Below are 21,975 nucleotides of genomic sequence, written 5' to 3' on the forward strand. Positions count from 1 at the left end.
GATAAATGGGGGGGGTCAAAAATGGCTAACAACTTGCTTACGTAATACTTTAACGGCCCCTAAGACGGAATGTCAAGGGACTGAAATAATTTTCCGTTTTATAAAGGTGCACCTAAAAATACGTATACAGGGTGATTCAGAAAAGATGGGAAAAACTTTAAGAGGTGATTGTACACACCAGTACAAACAATTGCCATCAAAGAATACATGGCTTAACATGGAGACAGCCATATTATTTTGAATTTTTTTTATCTTTGTTGTTTCAAATTAAATTGCAAATTAATTGTGAGGATAATTTTATATATTATCTTAAATTAGAAAAAATGTAAAGTTTTTCGGGGGCGCGCCCGCCGTTAAATTTTGATATCCGGTTCCATCAGAATTCTTACTTTATTTCTATTTACACCATATGACTATAGATGGCAGGAAATTTGACGCTGCCAAACTCTCGCCTGAAAAATCGTAGACTAGTCGATTCAAAGGCACTACGTGGCAAAATTATTTTCAGTTTGGCTGGCTGCTAAAATGGCTTCCCCGTCTAATATAAACGTGGATTCTCTGATTTTTTCGTATCTTAGCGAGAAGTTCAAGGATGTTGCCGAGAATTTTCGAAAGAGAGCGAAAGCTGTAAGTTCTGCTCATTAAAATTATTAAAGCCTCTATCTTAAAAGCTTAGTATAACCGAGGCTGCTTAGTGATGTGTTTGGGGGGTCAACCACGTGTAGATGCACGCCCGGGGAAGAAATAATTGATATATATGCATTTTTGTAAATTGATTAGCATAATTAGGTTAATATGTAATTGCGTTTTTTTAATACCCAAAACATTGATATGTTTGAATCGTGATAAGAAATCTATATGCCCTCATCTTATCTCAAGATTGCTCAAGCCGGTAACATGGATGAAGAGTAGAACCAGTTCAATTCATTGTGCGGATAATGGTCGGTTGTTCTTAGTTAATGAATTAATTATGTAGGATTTGGAAAATAATGGTACCGGCGTAATTATAGCAGTTTCAGAGACCAAATCGTCCAGCGGATTAATCTAGCACAGTGGCACTCGGGGGCAAGCAAATATTTTGCCCCCTCTCCCCCATGTAATGAAGTAGCAGTTGTTAAAGGGCGAATTTGCCCCCCCCCCTCTGTAGTCTGTGCCACCAGACCCGTCTGCTCACCCATAGTTGTGGCCCTGGTGGCACCTTTTCTAGCGTATGGGGTACCCACTTTGGACAACATTTTCTTCCCATAGCCCACAACTTCATTCGCGAGTGACATTTTTTTTTTTGAATTGAATTTAGTCGAATTAAATTTTCAATGAACAAAATTTTCATACGTAAGGTCGATCTGCACTCCAGGGCCCTTAACATGAATCCAGCTTCTAAAAACCAAATTATATGATAAAAAATTTGGCTTGTCCCGTATAATTCAAGACGATTCTCTCAATGTTTCGTACCTCCAGCAATATCGCCCTGTATTTCCACCTACCTAGGGTCAGAGCCTAATGGTTTACCAGCAGCAGATGCCTTTACAAACTGCCGAGATGGGGGAGGGTATAGGCATGTAAGATATTAGCTACTGTAAAAAGGCAGGAAGGGATGATTATATATTTTCAGGAATGAGAATGACGAGCTTAGACATCCATCACTTAGATTTCAAAACCATCGTAAAGATCACTGTTTTTTATGATACAATATAAGAACTGAATGGAAAGGATGGGGTGTAAGCAAGCAGCAAAAGTTTTGACGAAGTCCACTGTAGAAAGCAAAAAAACGTTATTTTCACAAACCTCCCAGTAACCTTCGAGGAACAATTTAAAGGATTAACCCCTTTAAGTGTTACCTTTTGTGAAAACTCGTTTAGGATTTGTTTGCTCCCCTTGGTTATCAATTTTTTGGTAATTGTTGGAGAAAAAAAATAGAATCTGTGTGTAAAAACTCCAGCTGAAATATCTGGTTTTGCCATCCGCACACGATATGGTCATCATCCGTGATGGTTTAACATCACGTAAATCCAGATTTGACACCCCCAAACAGGGGTAGCCCGGGAAAAAAAATTTGTACCCACGAGTTATTTTCGATACTACCGACCATGGGTGTTTGGTAGACACAACTTTCTTTGCCCTTTCAATTTGGATTTGGTGTCCCTTATTAATGCCGTTGCATGGTTCACGAGTCTCACTTGCATTAGTGTACATAGGGTGTGGGTTCCCATAGAACTTTCTGCTGATAACAACAGTCAAAGGAAGAAGCTCGTACTAGGTCACGTTCATTTTACATAACTTCTGTGAAATACCTATTTTATATTTAAATGTTCTACCTTTCCAAAACGTTGGAGAAAATGAAGTGTTTACACCCTCTAATACAGAAAATTCTTCTCTATCTGCAATTAAAATTATTGCTGGAATGTTGCTTAAAATTGTATGGCCTACAGAACTATTAACTCTGTGTGATGAATGGGATGTACTACAATGTGAATTTCAAGTAATGACACCAGTTCAGAGAATAAATGGATATTGGGCAGACATGTTTGAACTTTGTAACCTTGAATGCAGCCCAAAATTGAAAATTCTTCCAGTTTTGGTGAAGGTTCTTTTTATCCTTAGCACATGGTAAAACAGTGAAAGAGTTCAGTGTTGACAAAAATCTGCTTAAACAGCAAAAAATCTATTGATCCAATACATTAATGGAATAGCACACACAAACTCCTAAGTTCAAAAGTATGAAAAATTTGAAAAGCTAACATTGAGAGCGATGCTAGAAGAGACTCCTGATCTGTATAGAAACATGATGGGTTTCAGGCTGAGAAATCAGCAGAAAAGAGACTTTTAATCTATTACTATTAACGTGGTTATTATGCTGAGAAATTTTTTTAATAAAGTATTTTTTTAAATATATTTTTGTATTTTGTTTGTAAATTTGATCATTAGTTCAAATTCTGAGAACGAACTTTTTTTCATGGGGGAAAGATTTATTCTGCACTTTTTTGCTATAGCAGGGTAAATAAGACTTCAGTGTTCAAGCAGCAGAAATTCTTGCTGCCTTGACGTTCAGTATGCATAGTGTTTCCATTTGAAAAAAGTAATAGTTTTTGTCATTTCTATAATGAATGTTTTGTTTTAGCAGACACGTTTCAAAAAATTTTAATGAACTTTAATTTGTTTTTTATTTAGAATTATCCGTTCTTATATACACCATTGTTGGCAAAACTTTCAGATATAGTCTATTTTTATTTCTGATCTAAAATGGCTGAGGTGCATCACTAAAATAGTGTTAAAAAAAAGTCTTCAAGCAGCAAAATACAGTTTATTGGGAATCGACCCAATTTTCGAAGACCACCTATTCTCATGGTCTCCATCATGCAGCAGGGCTGCACAAATCCCAGCTGCCAGGACACACCTGTGACTAAAAAATTTACATTGGCGCATCTTTTTTTTTGTCTTGGAAACAATTGAAGTATTAGGAAGATACAAAATTATCAGAAATTATGTCATGTCTGTTAGCATAGAAGGGGTTCTTAAGTCCCAGACAAATGAAAGAATGTTTTTGGACAAATTTTGTCGATAAAAGTGCCTATAGAAATTTTACTGGTGTCTAAATTTTATTCTGATTTGTCAAGTCCTAGCTTAGGCTGTGCTTTCTGCCTTCATCTTGAGATACAGGCACTTCAAGAACCTAATAAAAAAAATGTTTGGTCATGGTATAGATTTTTATTCATTTTTAAGCGAGAGACAAGATAAAATTATTGCAAATAAGACCAAATTGTGGTCTCTAATCTTGGTGACAAGTAAGCTTCGATCAAGATATTGTAAAGTCCTGATTGGTCAGCAGTCTTCTGAGTGTTCTGTATTAAATGTCTTAAGAGTTTGATCAGTTGATTTGATTTTTATATACCGTAATTAATGTCATGCTTTTAAATTTGTAGACACCATTACCTCCTGGATATCCCAGATTAGAAGAAGTCGTTAAGCACTACTCAAAGTAAGTTTTTGTTATGTTTACTTTCAACCTTATAGAACTACCTTTTTATATATATAACCAGTCATCTGGCTATTATGGCATACGATATGTCGCTTTTCGGTCTAATTTCAATTTTCATAAATTAATTAATTTCAATTCTAATTTTTTGTTGATTTAAAAACAGATAGCAGCAACAGACTTCATCACAGCATCATGCTATATATGTAATATATAGGAACCACTATAATATATATATATATGTAAAATTTTACTTATTTTCTGAAACCTTTGTACATTGCCCCAAAGCAGAATGTGCTGAAACATGTGTAGTGCCACTGCAGAACAATTGGGAATAATTTTGAGAAAAAATTCAGAAAATGTAATTATGGGGGTTTTTACCGTTAAACTTTTTCAGTCAGCCAAGAGCTCATTGCAGAAGAATGTAAAACATTCTGCTTTGGGGTTGCATCGTGCTTGGTGTCGGTGAATTCACTGTACCATTGCAAAAAAACACTGTTTCTGAGGGCAGTGTCCTCGAAGGCATAGATCTAGTTTTCTTATGTTCTCTCGCATATAGGATGAAAAAATTCTACCATGTATTTTAATCAGGCTTGGTTCCCATTGCATGTTAAACCAAAGAATGGTGGCTTCGAATAGGGTTTCTGTGTAACTGTAGAATTGATTTGTTTCATTCCACAAGGTGTATTCCATAATGTTTAATATTTTTGATAGATTTTACAATTTTTATATAATATCTCATTCAGAGTTTGCATCTTTTTATTTTTAGGTCTTTAGGAAACTTGCCCAAGGTGACAATCGCTGCAAATGCGAAAATGGGTAAGTATTTTTTCAGGAACTTGTATAAACATCATAAAATGTTTTTTAAATTTCCCCATAGATCTCCATCTATTACATGTAAAATTTTCAATTAGACTGAGTAGAGATGTAAAATTCTCAAGAGTAATCTTTCAGCAAAATCTTCAGTTAGCAAAATCTTTCCAGAGAAAGTTATCAAGAATATGTGTAATAACATGTATAACATAAAACTCGATAAATAACTTGAGAATAATTATTTTCGATAAGAATATTCTCTAGTAATTTATAATAGTCCTTTTGAGAGAATATTCAGGGAAAAGGAGTTCTTCAAAAAATTTGAGAGAAATTCAGGATATTCTCTTCCCATCAAGAAGATTGGAATATTGAAGTTTGTATACTACAATTTTAAAGTTTGAAAGCAAGAAAATTAAACCAACATTGCTGAAATGCACAACTTTTAAAGAAATATGAGTGATGCATAGAATTTAAGCGTATGTACATTAGGGTGGGTCAAAAAAATAAAATTCACATTTTTTGAGGGGCACAGCGATAAAAAGGTGCTAAATGTCTCAAAATAACACTTATGATTTTTTTACATTCTGATTAGTGTAATTGCCTCCTCCGGATTGATATCGATTTTTTTTAATTTTTTTAATTTTTTTTTTTCTTCAAGGTAGGTTTCAGTTAGGGTTTCGATCAATTACTTTACTTTCTACAAACATAGACAATTCGTCACTTCGCTGCAAGGGGTGTAGCGTGAAGGAGTCTAGGAAGACCCTACACATGCGCTTGCAACACCCATGTTTACCAGTGCAACTAGTAATAAGACAAGGTTGTGTTGCATTCGTTTGTGCCACTCTCATCATGGATTGTACTCGTTCAAAGTGGAAATGTCTGTTATTTTGTGGTTCAAGTGCAGGGGTCTGTCCAGCCGGAATTTGGGTCCGGAAAACGGACCCTTCACAAAATTCCGGGGCTAAAAAACGGACCCTTCACAAAATTTGGAGGATAATAAACGGATCCATCACAAAATTCCAGAAAACGAACCCTTCATGAAAATTACGTCGTAAAAAACGAACTTTTGCGACTGCTGTGCGACAAAATTCTTATCAGTTATGACCCTAGTCGTAATAGAAAGCCATTGATCTATTTTTTTAAGCATGCATTGTTGGCCCAACACCACCACCCCCTCCCCCATAGATGAGTAATCTTATCTATAGAAGTTGTTGGTTGGATACCGGAAAACATGACCTTGAAAAGGCGATCGGAGAAAGAGCGTGACCTTGAGAGGGCTTTCCTTGTTTCTAGTCTTCTGGTTAGGACATCCCGCTGGTTGAAGACGGATTGACCGCGTCCGATATTTTATCGCACAACCTATGCCATTATACAAACGCTTTAGCCCCGCACTTCTCCTCAAATGGTCTTTGAATCACAACCTCTTGTTAGTCGTAAAATCAGCGTAGTTGATGCTTATTGTATAATTGGATTTTTTGTGCACGTTTTTTTTCCTGTATTGCGCTTTCATTTTTGAAAATTTAATATGAAGCGTGGTCGACCACCAACAGGTGGAAATTCAAGGAATAGTGATTACTACATTAAAAAAATACGGCCAACTGACGTTCGGGGACGCAGCTCCATAACATCGTTTTTTAAACGAGGATCTGAAAACGTCACCAAAAAGACGTCAGATACAGATAATTCCAGTTGTGCTAACCCGGAAAAAATTACTGAAACATTGCTTCCTTCATCGGTTTCGAACCACGCTGTCGAAACCTTGGAAACGGCGCGATACATTACCGATTTATCGGAGGCGCCTAAAGACATTACCGATTTATCAGAAGCGCTGAAAGACATTTCGGATTCTTCGAAAGACATTGCCGATTCGTCGGAAGCGGCGGAAGACATTGCCGATTCGTCGGAAGCGGCGGAAGAGATGACCGATTTATCGGAAGTGGCGGAAGACAATTCCGTTTCTTCGAAAGACATTACCGATTCGTCGAAAGCGGTGGAAGACATTGCTGATTTATCGGAAGCGCTGAAAGATGCTACGAATTCGTCGGTAGAGCCGGATTTTAAGAAAATTTCATCTACAGAAGCTAGAAAAATGGGTCCAAAAGTACCGAATTTGTTGAACATCGCACGTTTTGAGAAGCTTCACAGTTGGCTATGTTACAGCATTTCTGCATCTGGCTTTCTTTGCAAAATATGTTCTACATTTTTTGATAAGGGACCCTGGATTGACCAAGGGGTGCAATTTGGTGATCACCCAACACGATGTGTCAACAAGCATATATATATAGCCAGAAACACAAACAAGCTGTGAGTGCATCAAAAACTAGGAAAATGATGATAAAAATGAAATAAAATAGGAAAATGAGGTTGCTGTTTAATTAGTATTACTTTCACTGCTATTTTGAACGTTTTCACAAAAATAAGGTACATTTTCACAAAAACAGGACCCTGTGCAAAAAGTCTGGACAGACCCCTGTCCAGACCACCTCCGGATTGATATCGATTTTTTTTTAATTTTTTTAATTTTTTTTTTTCTTCAAGGTAGGTTTCAGTTAGGGTTTCGATCAATTACTTTACTTTCTACAAACATAGACAATTCGTCACTTCGCTGCAAGGGGTGTAGCGTGAAGGAGTCATGGAAGACCCTACACATGCGCTTGCAACACCCATGTTTACCAGTGCAACTAGTAATAAGACAAGGTTGTGTTGCATTCGTTTGTGCCACTCTCATCATGGATTGTACTCGTTCAAAGTGGAAATGTCTGTTATTTTGTGGTTCAAGTGACGTCAAATGAAATATAATACCAACCTACAAAGATGTAATGAAGTTCTATGAGTGGAACTATCATAAGATAAAATGTGTTAATGAAACTGATAAAGAGACAGCGTTTAAAAAACTAAGGACATTATCATGGCAAAAATTGAAATATGGTCGAGAGCTTCCATTCCTTCTGTCCCACATAAATGAGTGAAAGCTATGTTACAGGCCGATCATGTATGAAATACAAAAACTTTTTAAATCGCATCTTAAAATACAGGAAAAGCAATTAGTTTCACCATAAATTATTGACATTTATTTCATCATGCAAGTGTAAAAACATCAAAGAGTGCATTTGCCCAAAAGCTTCGTAATCGACCAACGAGCGACCAAAGTCTTACAAATAACTGTTTTATACTTTGACAGACGGAAGGATAAAATTAAGTGTCTGGAAGTACTGGAAGACTATACATTTTTCAGAGACACAGAGCATTCGTGAAGAACATATTCCATTGATAATGGAACCATCAAAGCACCAGCTTCTGGCACATCTGAATGCATAGAACAAGCAATCTTTGATTTCTTCTTGGAATCAAATATCTATGAAGTCTTCAATGGCAGTAGGGTGTGACGTGGAATTAATGTGAACGTCGATAAATATGGAGGTGTCGTACGTCTCCTTGAAAAAAAAGGTTAGATAAGCCGTTGTGATGGATTATCTGTTTACTGAATATGAACGAATTACCATTCCAACAATTTCTATATATTGACGGCTGCACATCGGGACCCAAAACATCTTCAAGGAGAATCTGTAAATATGTAGCAGGGGTGGGAACTCTGCGCCAATTGTGCCTCACTGCTCCAAAACTGATATCTTGCGTCATCCTGCTCCAATAGCGTATTTTCGCATTTTTCTGCGCCAAATAGTGAATTTTGCTTCAGTATGACCAGAATTTCGAAAAGGATGCCAAAAAATTTTTGTTCCTGCTAGCCACGAAACGTTTCTTTACGAGAGAGAAGAGCGTGTCCACTATACTTAAACTATCGGCCCCTGATCGGGAAACCCAGATATTGTCCGTGATCGTGGAACTGAAGATGGTTTGCAATGCCTTTCAGCTTTAAAGTGCAAATCCAAGTGTTTCCGTTTAAAAAAAAAAAGTCGTCACTGGAAGCAGCAGAAATTACTGTAGTCGATTGTCATTGTGTTAAATCCAGACGTTTCGTGAAAAAATTTTCATTCCGTGAGTAAAAAGCGCATGTCCGCCGAATTACGAATGTTAGTTTAGAAACTTTGTAGAATAACAAGCGTTAAATTGCCAATGTTGCTGAGTAACCAGCGTTAAATCGCCAATGTTGCCGAGTAACCAGCGTTAAATCGTCAATGTTGCCGAATAACGAGCGTTAAATCGTCAATGTCGACAAACAATGAGCGTTAAATCGCCAATCTCACCAGATAATGAGTGCTGAATCGCCAAACAAAGAGTTGATTCTTCCGAGATTCTCTCCCATTTTGTAACAATTTCTTTCCAAGTATTTAAAAACATATAAAATTTTTTTAGCTCATTTGAAGTGCTGCTGTTCAAGGCAGTAAATAGTGCCCTCAGTAAGCAAAAATCATCTTAAATAGACGGGTGCAAAAAATTTTATGACAGCCGCTCTTTCAAACAAGGTGTCAAAAGCCTAAAACACCAAAAACAAAAATCAAGCTGACTAAAAGATGTTTAACAAAAGACAGTGCAGTTTTATTTTGAAAAGGGTTGAGGGTTAACGAAAATTTCACAAATTAATTTCACTGCTCCAAGTTATAAATATCTGCTCCGAATCCCATGTTTTGCTGCTCCAAATCCCAAATTTGCTGCTCCAAATCCCAAATTTGCTGCTCCAAATCCTGAATTTTGCTTCTCCAAAGCTGCTCCGAAATGGACTTAGTCACTTCCCACCCCTGATGTAGGAAAAAACCAGTGGTTTTTTTTTTTTCATTTCAAGTTATTTCAACAGAGTTAGCCAAGTTTTTTGATCAAGGTGTTGGCACAGACCAAACATATTTGTAGAGAATAGTCTCAGCAGTTTCAAAAGGCCTAATGATTTAGCAAACAAATCGCCAGGGATGCGGTGGCTGAAGTCGATAAGATACTTACCTAAAAAACCAAAGGATGTTTAGAGGTGTCGCGAGTTTGATACCCGGTTTGTGTCCTTGTCAGAAAACTTTCCTGACACGGGTACAACCAAAACAACGACATAACAGCAGAAAAAGATTGCTATCACAGGGAGTCCTTGATCGAGGGGTTAGCGCACCAACCTCTCTGAGTATAAAAAACAAGCCTGCCATTTGGAATTGGCAATAAATTGTAGGTCCTGGGGTTTAAAATTAACCATCGTGTGCAAAAAAAATGACCATGGTGAGACCAAAATGATCAACAAATCGCCAGGCAAAATGTCTCTTGCCTGATGGTTAACTCGTGCTAATCGAATTCTACATTTGTATGTTTCGATGGAATCTCCTTTTGAAAATTCTGTAATTCTAGCAACGCATGTCGTCAAGTTTTATGCTCCAACTAGGTTTGTTATGAAAACTCGCCATTCCTGTAAAGGTTAGAACATGACACCTGTTCAAGCTCATCGCTGCAACTAGGTATTTGCCCGCAGAACTGAAAGGCAAAATATATCCCATAATTCTTAAAAAAACTTACTTCGCACACCCTGAAAATTCATTGATCGTAATGCTGACGACTCTGAACTGCACATCCGTGAACTAACATCCCGCCGCATTCAGAAAAATAATCAAAAAAAGTTTATTTTTATTTTAAAATATGTATTTTTGAAAGTCAATCCGGAGGCAGAAGATAACCCATTCTTAAAAAAATTTATATGTAAGCTAAAGATATCATTTGGCACCCTTTTCGTGCTGTGCCGGATAGAAATTAAAAAAAAAAATTGTGCATTCAACAGTGACTCGCCCCCACCCTAATGAACATTGAAGAAAACAACAGTTCTTTATCTTCTTAGAATAAAGATGATTGTATAAGAATAGCTTCCTTTATCAATCAACTTTGGTTTAATATCTTTTTGTTTTGAACTTATTTCTGAGAATTTATTAAATTTTAAAATAAATGTTTTAATCTTAAGGTTTCTAAAAGAGGGGGGGGGAATACGTCAATTTTTTTTTAAATGTTTCGTGCCATGAAAACTGATTTATATTTCATAATATGAACAAAATTAGTAAAAGTTTCATTATTCACAAGAAAAATTAATATTTTCAATTCTCCAATTTTTACATCAAGGAGAATATTCTGACATCTAAGACTAAGAGGTCAGAGTTTATAAAAACTTATGGAAAAAGGTATAAATTTCAAATCATTTCGTCCTTAAACATTCATCACCATTTTTTTTTTAAGAATTTCCCTTCAGCCAAAATTTATTTTGACCATGCTAAAATAAAGCTTGGGCCAATTTGTCAGTTTAACAAAACCACAGAATTGTTTCTAAACTCCCTACACTTACCACCATTTCTATTTTAATGCTCCTGGTACTTCAAGAAATTTCTGGTGCATCAACAGGGTTGAAGTTAGTTACATTTTTCACAAAATGCTAAAGTAGTAGTAACCACTTTTGCAAAAATATATAGAGGTGGTATGAAACGAGTCGACATCCAGTCATTAGCATTGTAGTGTTTTACTAAAGGTTTTTTTGCTAAAGGAATTTTTTATTTAGCTTAAACGCTGGTCTTCAACCTTTCACACATGCAGGCAAAATCAAAACTTCCAACCAACTCAAACTTATAATTGTAAAAATCCACTCGTACACACAGATGTTAAGGACTTTAACAACATTTTAATGACATCTTAAATGGCCAACAAGACTCCCCGCCAATTCTGAAGTTTGATTAATTCTTTTAATTTAAAATAGCTTTAAATGTTTCTTTAATTATTTCAGTGATTCTGAAATTATTCCTCCTCCCATATTTTGAAATTATCTCCTTTTCAAGGTATTATTTCTTTTGAAAGAATCTTGAAATTATTTCAATAATGGCACAGTATAACGCAGTGGTCGGCTGGCTTAATAAAATTATTTTCTAATTTGATTGTCTGGTAATATTTTCAGCATTGTCTAAAAATGGTTGGTGGGCCATGGTGAAAGAGCTTGGAGGGCCACATATGGCCTGTGGGCAATGTGCTGAAGACTCCTGTCCTAGGATCTTCTTGATGTACTGATTTAGATTTGCTGTCTGTTGCTGCATTTATAATTGTTGCATCTAAATATCTTGTTGCATACCTTCTGGGCGAATCAGTTTTTTGTTTTATTAGTGATTGTTTAAACAAATTGTGAAAGTTTGAATAATTTTCAAAAGAATTTTATATTTGATAAAAAAATATATATTAAACTTGTAATATAATTATAAAATTAGTCTAATCTTTATTTCAGGTAAAAAGAAAAAATCGTCTAGTTCTGACAGCGATTCTGATGATGAAGAGGAACAGACCAAAAAGCTAGAGAAATTAAAGCCAAAAGCTGGACCAGCATCTGTCAAAAAGATTGCTGTTAAAAGTCAGCCTGTTCAAAAAAAAGAAGAATCTGGCTCAGATGATTCAGAGTCTGACTCCAGTGATTCGGAAGAAGAAAAGCAGCCAACCAAAGTAACAAAGACAAATCCAACACCGAGCAAATCTCCTGCAAAACCAGTAACACAGTCATTAGGAACTAAATCTCCCGCTAAAGGTTTAGCATCCCAAAAGAAAAAGGATAGCTCCAGCTCTGATTCAAGTTCCGGTGAAGGGGAAATAGGAACCAAGCCAACTGGACTTAAGGTATTCTCGAAGCTTTCATCGAAATCAAAAAAAGCAGAAAGTTCAAGCGACTCTTCATCAGACAGTGACGACAATGATAAAAATAAAAGTAAACCAGGTATTGGAAAGGAGCAAAAACCTGGCATTCAGAAATCTCAGGTAGTTGGAAAAAAATTGAGTGGAACACCTGGAAAAGTAACACCTGGTAAAGCAACTAAGCCAGCTAAGGAATCTAGTTCAGATTCAAGTTCTGATGAAGAGATGGACATTAGTGAACCCCCAAAGAAGACTCCACCAGCTCCCAAAGGACTGTCAAAAGTGCAACCAGTTAAAAATGTGCCTCTTGCTTCAAAAAAAGAGGATAGTTCAGATTCTAGTTCTGATTCCGAAGAAGAAACCAAATCCACAAAATTGCCTGTAAAGCAACAGCTATTGCAATCTACAAAAAACACTCCAAAAAAACCTGCTCCCATCCCCAAGAAAGATGAAAGCACAGATTCAAGTTCAAGTTCTGAAGATGAGAAAAAGATTCAATCATCTAAGGTTTCTTCAGCAGCAAAACCTGTGGCTAAAAATGTATTAATGCATAAGAAAGATAGCTCGGATGATTCCAGTTCAGAAGATGAAGCTCCCAAAGTGGCGGCTAAACCATCTCTGACACCGAAAAAAATTCAACCGCAGAGTAAATTGGCCCTGAAAGCTGATTCTAGCTCAGATTCAAGTGACAGTGAAGAAGAGGCGGCCAAACCTTCGGTCTCGTCATCAAAAATGTCGCAATCTCCATTCAAGTCCAGTAAACCTGTGGTCCCAGATTCATCCAAGACATTAGGCAAAGGCATCAAAAGGACTGCCTCAGACAGTTCAAGTAGTTCTGACGATGATGAGGGCGAGACACCCATAGTAAAACCTACACCTGCATGCAAACAATCTGCAAAGGTAGGTCTTGGGAAAAAACAAGAGAGCTCTAGTGAAAGTTCCAGCTCAGATGAGGACGCAACTAAATCAAAAGTTAAGAAATCCCAGACAATATCTGCAAAAGTAGCTACACCTTTGAAGCAATCTGCTGCAAAACCTGCAGCATCCAAGAAGTCTGAAAGCAGTTCCGAAGATTCGAGCTCTGAAGAGGAACAGTCAAAAAATGTTCCCAGTAAATCAACAAATCAACTGCAGAAATCATTGTCCCTCAAAGCTCAGGCAGCTGCAGCTAAGAAAGCAGATAGCTCAGATTCCAGCTCTAGTGGCGATGACGATAAAGCCAAGAAATTATCAAGCAAACCGCTTGTGGTAGGGAAACAGTCCGTGGCAAATATATTAAAACTTCCTAAAGCTATGGCAGAAGAAAGTTCTAGTGACTCTAGTTCTGAAGATGAAAAGCCCACTCGGAAAATTCCGGCCAAGCCTGTTAAACCTAATGTTACGCCTGCTAAGAAAACTCCCTTGAAACAGAACAAAAAAGAAAGTTCGGATTCAAGTTCCAGTTCAGATGATGAGAAAGTTGTTAAAACTCCAGCAAAAGATGCACTTAGGCAAAATAAAAATCAGCCTGTCATCACTTCTGCAAAGAAAAATGTTACTGTAAATGTAAAGAATAAAAAAGCTGATAGTAGCAGTTCAGAGTCAGATTCTGAAGAAGAAACTGCTAAACCAGGAAACAAAATGGTTCAACAAAAAGGAAATCTGAAAGCCCAGGTTACCCCAATGAAAAAACCTACAGCGATGAAGAAAGATAGTTCGGATGATTCAGATTCATCATCCGATGAAAAGTCAAAGCCTGCTACTACACGGAAGAGTGGGCCGATAGCGAAGTCTACTCCGATGACGAAATTGAACAGCAAAGCCAGTTCTGACTCAAGCTCTAGTTCAGAAGATGAACCGAAGCAAAAAACACCAGCTGTATCACCAGTTGTCAAGAAGACTAACAAAACTCCCCAGAAAGTATTAGCATCTAAAAAGTCTAGTAGCTCAGATTCTAGTTCCGATAGTGACAACAATGTTAAGAAATCTGTCAATACTTCGAAACTAGAAACTAACCAAGCTAGACAAAACAGCATTCAGAAGAATTTGAAAAATGCCAAAGAGTCTGATTCAGATTCTGATGCTGATGACCCAAAACCCATTTCAAAAAATATTAAAACTAAGAATGCAAAGCCTGCTGCAAATGATAGTTCTGAATCGTCAGATTCCTCAGAAATACAATGTAAGAGTCAAGTTTCTCCAGCGAGTAAAGGAAATAAAACACCTGTAAAAAGTAAATTGAACAATTCTACAGTACAGCCCCCATCATCGAAGAAACAAAAAACTTCACACGAAGTCAGTGACAGTTCCAGTTCTGATGACGAACAAGGAGAGACTTCTAAGAATGGACTAGGTTTCCAAGCCCAAAAGGTCCCAAACCATAGAGGAAAGAAGCATAAAATGAATTTGTCTGGAGAAGAACCAGATGTGAAAAGGCAGAATATATCTATGAACAGCAGCTTCCAGAATAGTAGTTTTAACAGTCATGCAGATTCTGATGGGAAGCAAAAAAAGGTAAACTATTATGCATTGCAGTAGTGAATACATGGCTAGATTTTTGTAATCGGGGTGTATGCCAAGTTGGCTAAGTTTTTTTCATCAGCAATGTGCAATACTTGGCTATACATAGTAGCTGTATCAGAATAGTTCCATGTGACCACATGCTGGACTGTGGCTGGAACATGTCGTTCAAAAGAAGTAGTGTTTTTAATATTTCACCCAAAATCGCTCACAAGGTGCACAGGGTTGTTCCCAAACTGCAAATGTGGCAAGACTGATACAGAGGCAACCCATTTCTTGGTTATTTCAAAATGAAAATAGGTTCGCTCGGAAACGAAATACCAAATTTGTGTTTCGGTAAACTGCTGCATTTATCACATGGCAGTATCATTATTTATAATGTTTAGGGGAAAGGTGTCTAAATTGGACCACTTCGTATATTTTGTTAAATTACTGTCGTACTATTCGTCAAAAAATCACCAAACTGAGTAGGATGACAGCTACTATATGTTTAAAAATGTTTTATATCTCATTTAAAATTTGAATGGTATCGTGAAAAAAATGAAATTCGTCCAACTTAGGAAACTGGTTTCTCAAGGCAGATCAGTTAAGAAAATTTAAAATCAACCAATCTTTAAACATTGTGAAAATGTATTTTTGTGAAAACAAAGTTCATGAATAATTAAAAATATTTAAGTGGGAAAAATAGCTGAAGTAAAAAATTATGAAGAAAATATGTAATCCTCCCAAGTTTGGTTTTTCTAAATTTTATTAAGAATTAGAGCTAAAATTCTGAAAAATTTATGAGAAAAAATATTGAAGAAACATAAGGAAATCAAACACAAGAAATATTAAAAAAAACAAATTTCAAAAAAAAATTTTTAGAGGTAAAAATTTTAGTTTGAGCATTTTGATGAATTTTCAAAAAATTCAAATTCTGACCAATTCTGAAAGAGAGATTATCACTTTGTCTGCCCATGTTTTTGGTGGTTTGTCAATTTCATTTTTGTACCATCGTATGAAAACACTACTGCCGAAGTGTTGGACACGGCAGGAAATGTTAACAAGCAGCTGTAATCATACCAAGACAAAATGTAACAAAATATTAAACGTGCTATGCACACTCCTGCAGTAGCCCTGCCCTGTTATTAAGTAAATGCATTGTCTTATTTTTTGAGAACGATGTGGTCCAAATTAGGCTACTTTCCCATACACGGGTACTGCATAATAAATATAGAATCGTATGTAATATAGCGGCACTGCAGCACAAATGTTATATTTTGTTTCCAAGTGAATATATTTTCATTATGAACCAAAAAATGAATAACTCCCTGTGGTTGCCTCCCTAAGGGGGTACCGTACCCCCATCTTGCTCTCGCCACATTCGTCGTTTGGGTACAACCCTCATTCGTTTCGCTTGCTTTATAGAGTGATAGATCAATGTGTGAAGGCGGATATAAACCCTGCAAAAAAAAAAAACGCAATAGCAAGAAACAAGGAAACAGTTTTTGATGGTCAAGGTGGTCTTTATTTCCGATGTCAACAAACATGGCATCCATTTATGGAATTCCAGGTTGTGCCATGGTTCAATCACTGATATTGGCTTCAATTTGATTTAATCACTCCAGTAAATTATTTCTAACCATGGATTAACTGAATTTTATATCTAACAACGTCAAATTTTGTTTTGGGAAGTTGTCATAAAAAAAAATTAATGTACTGAATATCATTATTGATTAGGGTTGCCATAGCTATAATTAAGGAATTATATGTAGTATGAAAAGTAGCCAAATTTATCACGGAGAATTTGTCAACTTGGCGTGTACCCAGATTACAGAAACGGGTGGGAACTCTGTGCCGCACTGTGCCAAAACTAATATCTTGCGCCATCCTGCTCCAACAGCGTATTTTCGCATTTTTCTGCAACAAATAGCGAATTTTGCTTCAGTATGCCCGGAATTTCGGAAAGGACGGCAAAAAGTTTTTGTTCTTGCTAGCCACGAAACGTTTCTTTACGAGAAGAGCGTGTTTTATTCCACTATACTTAAACTATCGCCCCCCCCTGATCGGACTTTCCATCGCGAAACCCCGATATTGTCCGTTATCGTGGAACTGAAGATGGTTTGCAATGCCTTTCAGCTTTAACCCTTTGAAGGGCGCGACATCGAAATATGAAAAATATAAAAAAATAACTTGATGTACCGATGCATATGGGTGTACATATTACGTTTTTCAAAAAATTGAAGAAAAAATTTGCGTTTTTATTTATGTATGAGGTGGGATACCGTTTGTCCCACCGCGCACTTAGCGCCTATCAGCGTGGTGAAAATGCTTGGCAGGGAAAGCATTACTAAGGCACATTTACAATAGTGCTTATTTCATTTTATTAGCCAGGAAAATATTAGAATAGTTAAAGGATGTCATAATATGGAGAAATACTTTTAAATTGTATTTTAAATGTTGAGGGAAGACATCATAGACAAGTCTCAAATAATGACGTGTTAAGTACAAAATTCTATAGCAATCTCTGACAAATCACTTAATAAGGGTCACACTTTATAGTTTGCTAAAGTTGGGGTCACCTTTCTTTAGCTGAACCGAATTATCGTTTAGGTGGACCAACATCCAGGCGAATCTTTTCACTGGCATTAGTTTGCTTATGAAACTATCGGCCAGAATTGGATTTGTTGATCAGTAGTCTCTGTAGATAGGGAGTTTTTTTATGTCCATAGTTAAATTTATGGCTAAAAAGCATAGAAACTCGTCTTTAGAACTGGATCAAACCTCTTTCCTTCCTGGGTTACATAATGATTTGTTTGGAAAATGATATGGTCAATCAGGGCTGATGAAAACAAAAAAAAAATCGCAATAGGAGATTGTTCTTCCAGGGCTAAAATCTCATCACTTGGCCCAGTCTTTTCTCTGAATTCTGGAACAGTGTTGTGTCGTGGGGTTTTACTCAATTCTTCATCCCCGACGCAAAATTCTTCTCATTCTTGCACATCATCAAGTTCAATTGAGGATTCTGGATCCAATGGTATTTCTTCAATCAAAGCAAGAGCTTCAGCAGCTGTTAGTCCTTTTCGAGGCATTTTGAATTTTCTTTTACTTTGGTTCCCTCTATATTCTCTGTACTAAAGACACACAAATAAAAAAATTTCCAGACGCAACAGTATCATGATACAAAACACGCATTCCAAAGAGATTTCCCAAGGGTGAGGAAATTGGTGCTGCCCTCTGTAGGGGGGATGCTGTAGACGCACGGTGGGACTACATGTATCCCATCCTTTTTCTTCAGCAAATACGTTCTGAAAAAAATCTTGTGGATTCAAAAATTACTTGCAAGACAAAATTCATAATACTATACAATGAATTTGTATCATTTCACCCAGTTTGTGATGCAAAATTTGGTAAAAATCTGCAATAACTTTTTTTATAGTGTCAGCAAAAATATTTGACGAAAAAGAACTACCATTAGTAATATGGAAAAAGATTGTGGACAACTAGAGCCATCTTCTGATAACTTTTGGAATTATAAACTACATTTCAATTAGATTTCTAGCAAAAAATTCCTATTTTTCGTGGAGTTATGAATTTTTGAAAAAGGTGGGATAAAGGGGTTCCTACCATCCTTCAAAGGGTTAAAGTGCAAATTTGAGTGTTTCCGTTAAAAAAAAAAAAGTCGTCACTGAAAGCAGCAGAAATTACTGTAGTCGATTGCCATTGTGTTAAATCCCGATGTTTTTTTAAAAAAAATTTTCATTCCGGGATGTCCGCTTTTTCTGTTAAAAAGCGCATGTCCGCCAAATTACGAATGTTAGTTTAGAAACTTTGCCGAATAACGAACGTTAAATCGCCAATATCGCCAAACAACGAGTGTCAGATCGCCAGATAATGAGTGCTGAATCGCCAAACATAGAGTTGATTCTTCTGAAATTCTCTCTCATTTTGTTACAATTTCTTTCCAAGTATAAAAAAATTAAGAACTTATAAACATTTTTTAGCTCATTTGAAGTGCTGATGTTCAAGGCAGCAAATAGTGCCCTCAGTAAGCAAAAATCATCTTAAATAGACGGGTGTAAAAAATTTTATGACGGCCGCTCTTTCAAACAAGGTGTCAAAAGCCTAAAACACCAAGAACAAAAATCAAGCTGATGAAAAGATGTTTGATAACAAAAGACAGTGCAGTTTTATTTTGAAAAGGGTTGAGGGTTAATGAAAATATTCATGTTAATTTCACTGCTCCAATTTATAAATATCTGCTCTGAATCCCATATTTTGCTGCTCCAAAACTGCTCCGAATCCTGAATTTTGCTGCTCCGAAATGGACTTAGTCACTTCCCACCCCTGCAGAAATCTTGCAGAAGACATTTTTTGAAAATTATATTGAAATGCGGAAAAAAATTTAAATGTATAATTTTGTGTACTTTTTGGCTGCAATAGTGACACAACTCAAAAATGACTATTTTAAGTTGTGTTGGTATTGTATGTAGTTGGTGAGGGAAATTGTTTTAAATCTAATAAGTTATATACCTCTTTACTAATGTTTTCGGGGCTCCTGTTTGCATTTTATCGTATGCAGAAATATGGCTGATCAGACCAAACAAATTGTAGTCAAGTGAAAGGTGTTTAGCTGGGTCAATGCTGTGAAGTTGATTTCCCCTCTAATGATTACTCTCATTATTTAATCTATTCATACATTCTCGTTCTTTCTCAATGCTGAGAAGGATGAGTTTCCTCCCTAATGATTCACTATCGTTATTTGGCAAAATTTGGTACTGGTCTGTTATTATGATTAGTGTGATTTGTATAGAACACTTTTCTTCAACTGCAGGGTTCAGCTGAGTAATGGTTTATTACATTTTTGCGAAATCTATGTTTTGACTAAACGTTCCATATGGCTTCCGTTACATTCCTAAAGCCAGTTCTGGCAGAAAACGTGTTATTGTTATGCCACTTATAACACAGATGCATTCAAGTTTTACAATTGGAACGTCTATGTTCCCATTGTGTTCATTGTTTTCTACACGTACCTTTCGACACGAAATAGCAGTCTGTTACTTTTAGGCAAAAGTAAATTTCCCCAATTCAGTGATAACTTTCATTGAGTCTCCTCTAAAGTTTGAAAAACGTCAGACTTGTTTGGTGGAACCCTTTACTGTTAAACTGTGAGAATTTCCTGCCAATCAACACAACAAAAAGTTTGTTAAACTGCTCTGGAGATCTCGGGTGGAAAAAGTTTAGGAACCCTTGTTTTAAATTTAAAGCATAACTTTATGCTTTAAAACAAGCGACTTGTTTTAAGCATAATCTTTCCATTTTTCTTGGGTACTGAAGAAAGAACTTGATATAGTTCCGAAACGCTTCTAATTGTTGCTCTCTTTATATTCTGGGTTTAAATTTTTCTCGTGTATTAAATGATGCTATAAATTCCAAACATTTTGTGCCGCTCTCAGCCTACAATTTAGTAACTACACAAAGAAAATTCTAGGCGACCCGGCGCTCTTTTGTACAGTCCTGTTCACGATATAATTTGTGATACACATAAAAGTAAAGGAGAACAAAGTTTTTGTAACATCTCTCAATAGATGGCAGCACTTCCATAGAATGCAGTGACTGAAATTGATTAAACGCTTAATTTTTCAGTTAAAAATTTCTAAATGCATGCTGCACAGAAATAATGGGGAAAAACCCTTCCATACATATATATATATTTAAATACTTTTTCGTTTATTGTCACCATTTTTAATTTCAGATGCTGGGTTTTATGCCCAAAAGATGGTTTCTAAAATGTCCTGGTTTTTAGTAATGGATTCAGTGTTTTGTCCTGGTTTTTAATGAGGTATTCTGGAATTTGTCTGTTTTTTAGATATCTCCTCTGGCCTAGCATTTGGCAGTGATCATGGCACAGTGGCTGGTTGAATTTGGTTTTCTCTCTGCAGTTTTCCTAATTCAAATCGCTAATGCGAGCCTGTCTCCCATTTAAAAAAAGTTTCAGCAGAGACCAGGCAGTCTTACAACACGATACTGACATAGTGTGAAAATTCAAACATTTTCAATCTTTTATTCAAAATATGAGACAGATGGCAGCACTAGCAAGTACATGAAACAAGCAAAAGTCAAACGACATACATATGTTAGGGTCATGCATATACATACTCACACAACACGTTCGTTCTAACATGTACTGGTTCGTTAGAAATTCCGCAGAGGAATGTGTAAGAGGTGCATGTTCAGTTTAGTAGTAGTTGATCATGACAGAATATTTTTTGCATTAATCGATTGTCCCTTTGATTGGTATCGTGTAGTTCTGTGATATACTTCCTGCAAAGAAATTCAGAAATGTTTGTTTATTTTGTTTCTTAAGGGATCCTCACCATTTAGAAGAGTGAAAAGTGGCGAGGTAGAAGTTGATCCAAGATTGAAAGATAATTCGTTTGAAGCTAAAGTGAGTGAGAATTCTTTTGTGCACATTTTAATTGCATTTGGAAATTATTTTTAGAAAATCTCTGCAGTAGAAAGTTTGTTTTGAATTGTATTTAATGTGGTTACTTTCTGTTTTGGTGTTTCAGAAAGGAGCCAGAGGATCATGGGGTGAGAGAGCAAATCAATCTTTCAAACATGTCCATGGCAAGAATTTCAGGCATGAGAAGACAAAGAAAAAGAAGGGAGGATATATTGGAGGAAAGATAACAACTGAAGTTCATTCGATAAAATTTGACCCATGAGTATAAGCGAAATACTTAACATTTTACGTTCATTGTACATAATTCAGTTTAAAAAGAACTTGTATTGGACGAATGCAGGAGCTCTATTGAAGATATAAAGCTTTTTTTTCCCTAATTTATGTTGGCACATTTTTCTTTACTGATCATTTATATTTTGTATGAATTTTTTTAAGGTTTGGGGCTTGATGAATAAAATAAAGGCGCCAACCAAATTCCTTGCGAGTCAAGCATTTTTCTCTTTCAAGATTGTCCAAAATACACTAGTAGTTGCTTGTAAGAGTTAAATAAGTTGTTTTTGTTCACCCATTTTGAACCTTATAAGCTGTTGATTTCTATAACCAATCTTTCTATGTTAAAATGGTGTTTTGTTTTGCAGATTTGATTCTTATAAGCAGTGGTTACTGTAAT

At 36.2% G+C, this 21,975-nt stretch overlaps 1 protein-coding gene across 1 annotated transcript; it reads left to right on the plus strand.

Annotated features, from left to right (window-relative positions):
* The first annotated feature begins 486 nt into the window (after positions 1-486).
* LOC149064665 (uncharacterized) lies at positions 487-21,682 on the plus strand. The gene is made up of 6 exons (XM_089254558.1): positions 487-627; positions 3,921-3,976; positions 4,743-4,792; positions 11,964-14,854; positions 21,207-21,287; positions 21,412-21,682. Exons 1-6 carry the CDS (start codon positions 526-528, stop codon positions 21,565-21,567), a joined length of 3,336 nt encoding a protein of 1,111 aa, XP_089110684.1. The 5' UTR covers positions 487-525; the 3' UTR covers positions 21,568-21,682.
* The last annotated feature ends 293 nt before the right edge of the window (positions 21,683-21,975 follow it).

The sequence above is a fragment of the Pholcus phalangioides genome, unplaced genomic scaffold (genome assembly GCF_987345545.1).
Source record: "Pholcus phalangioides strain wild (caught in Gottingen) unplaced genomic scaffold, Ppha-v1.0 ptg000042l_1, whole genome shotgun sequence".
Classification (NCBI taxonomy): domain Eukaryota; kingdom Metazoa; phylum Arthropoda; class Arachnida; order Araneae; family Pholcidae; genus Pholcus; species Pholcus phalangioides.

Bases quoted from the DNA above. Each gene is read 5' to 3' on its own strand.
- LOC149064665 (XM_089254558.1), top strand. From the start codon at position 526: ATGGCTTCCCCGTCTAATATAAACGTGGATTCTCTGATTTTTTCGTAT. The intron at 4,793-11,963 runs GTAAGTATTTTT...TCTTTATTTCAG, and splicing joins CGCTGCAAATGCGAAAATGG to GTAAAAAGAAAAAATCGTCT. The intron at 21,288-21,411 runs GTGAGTGAGAAT...TTGGTGTTTCAG, and splicing joins ATAATTCGTTTGAAGCTAAA to AAAGGAGCCAGAGGATCATG.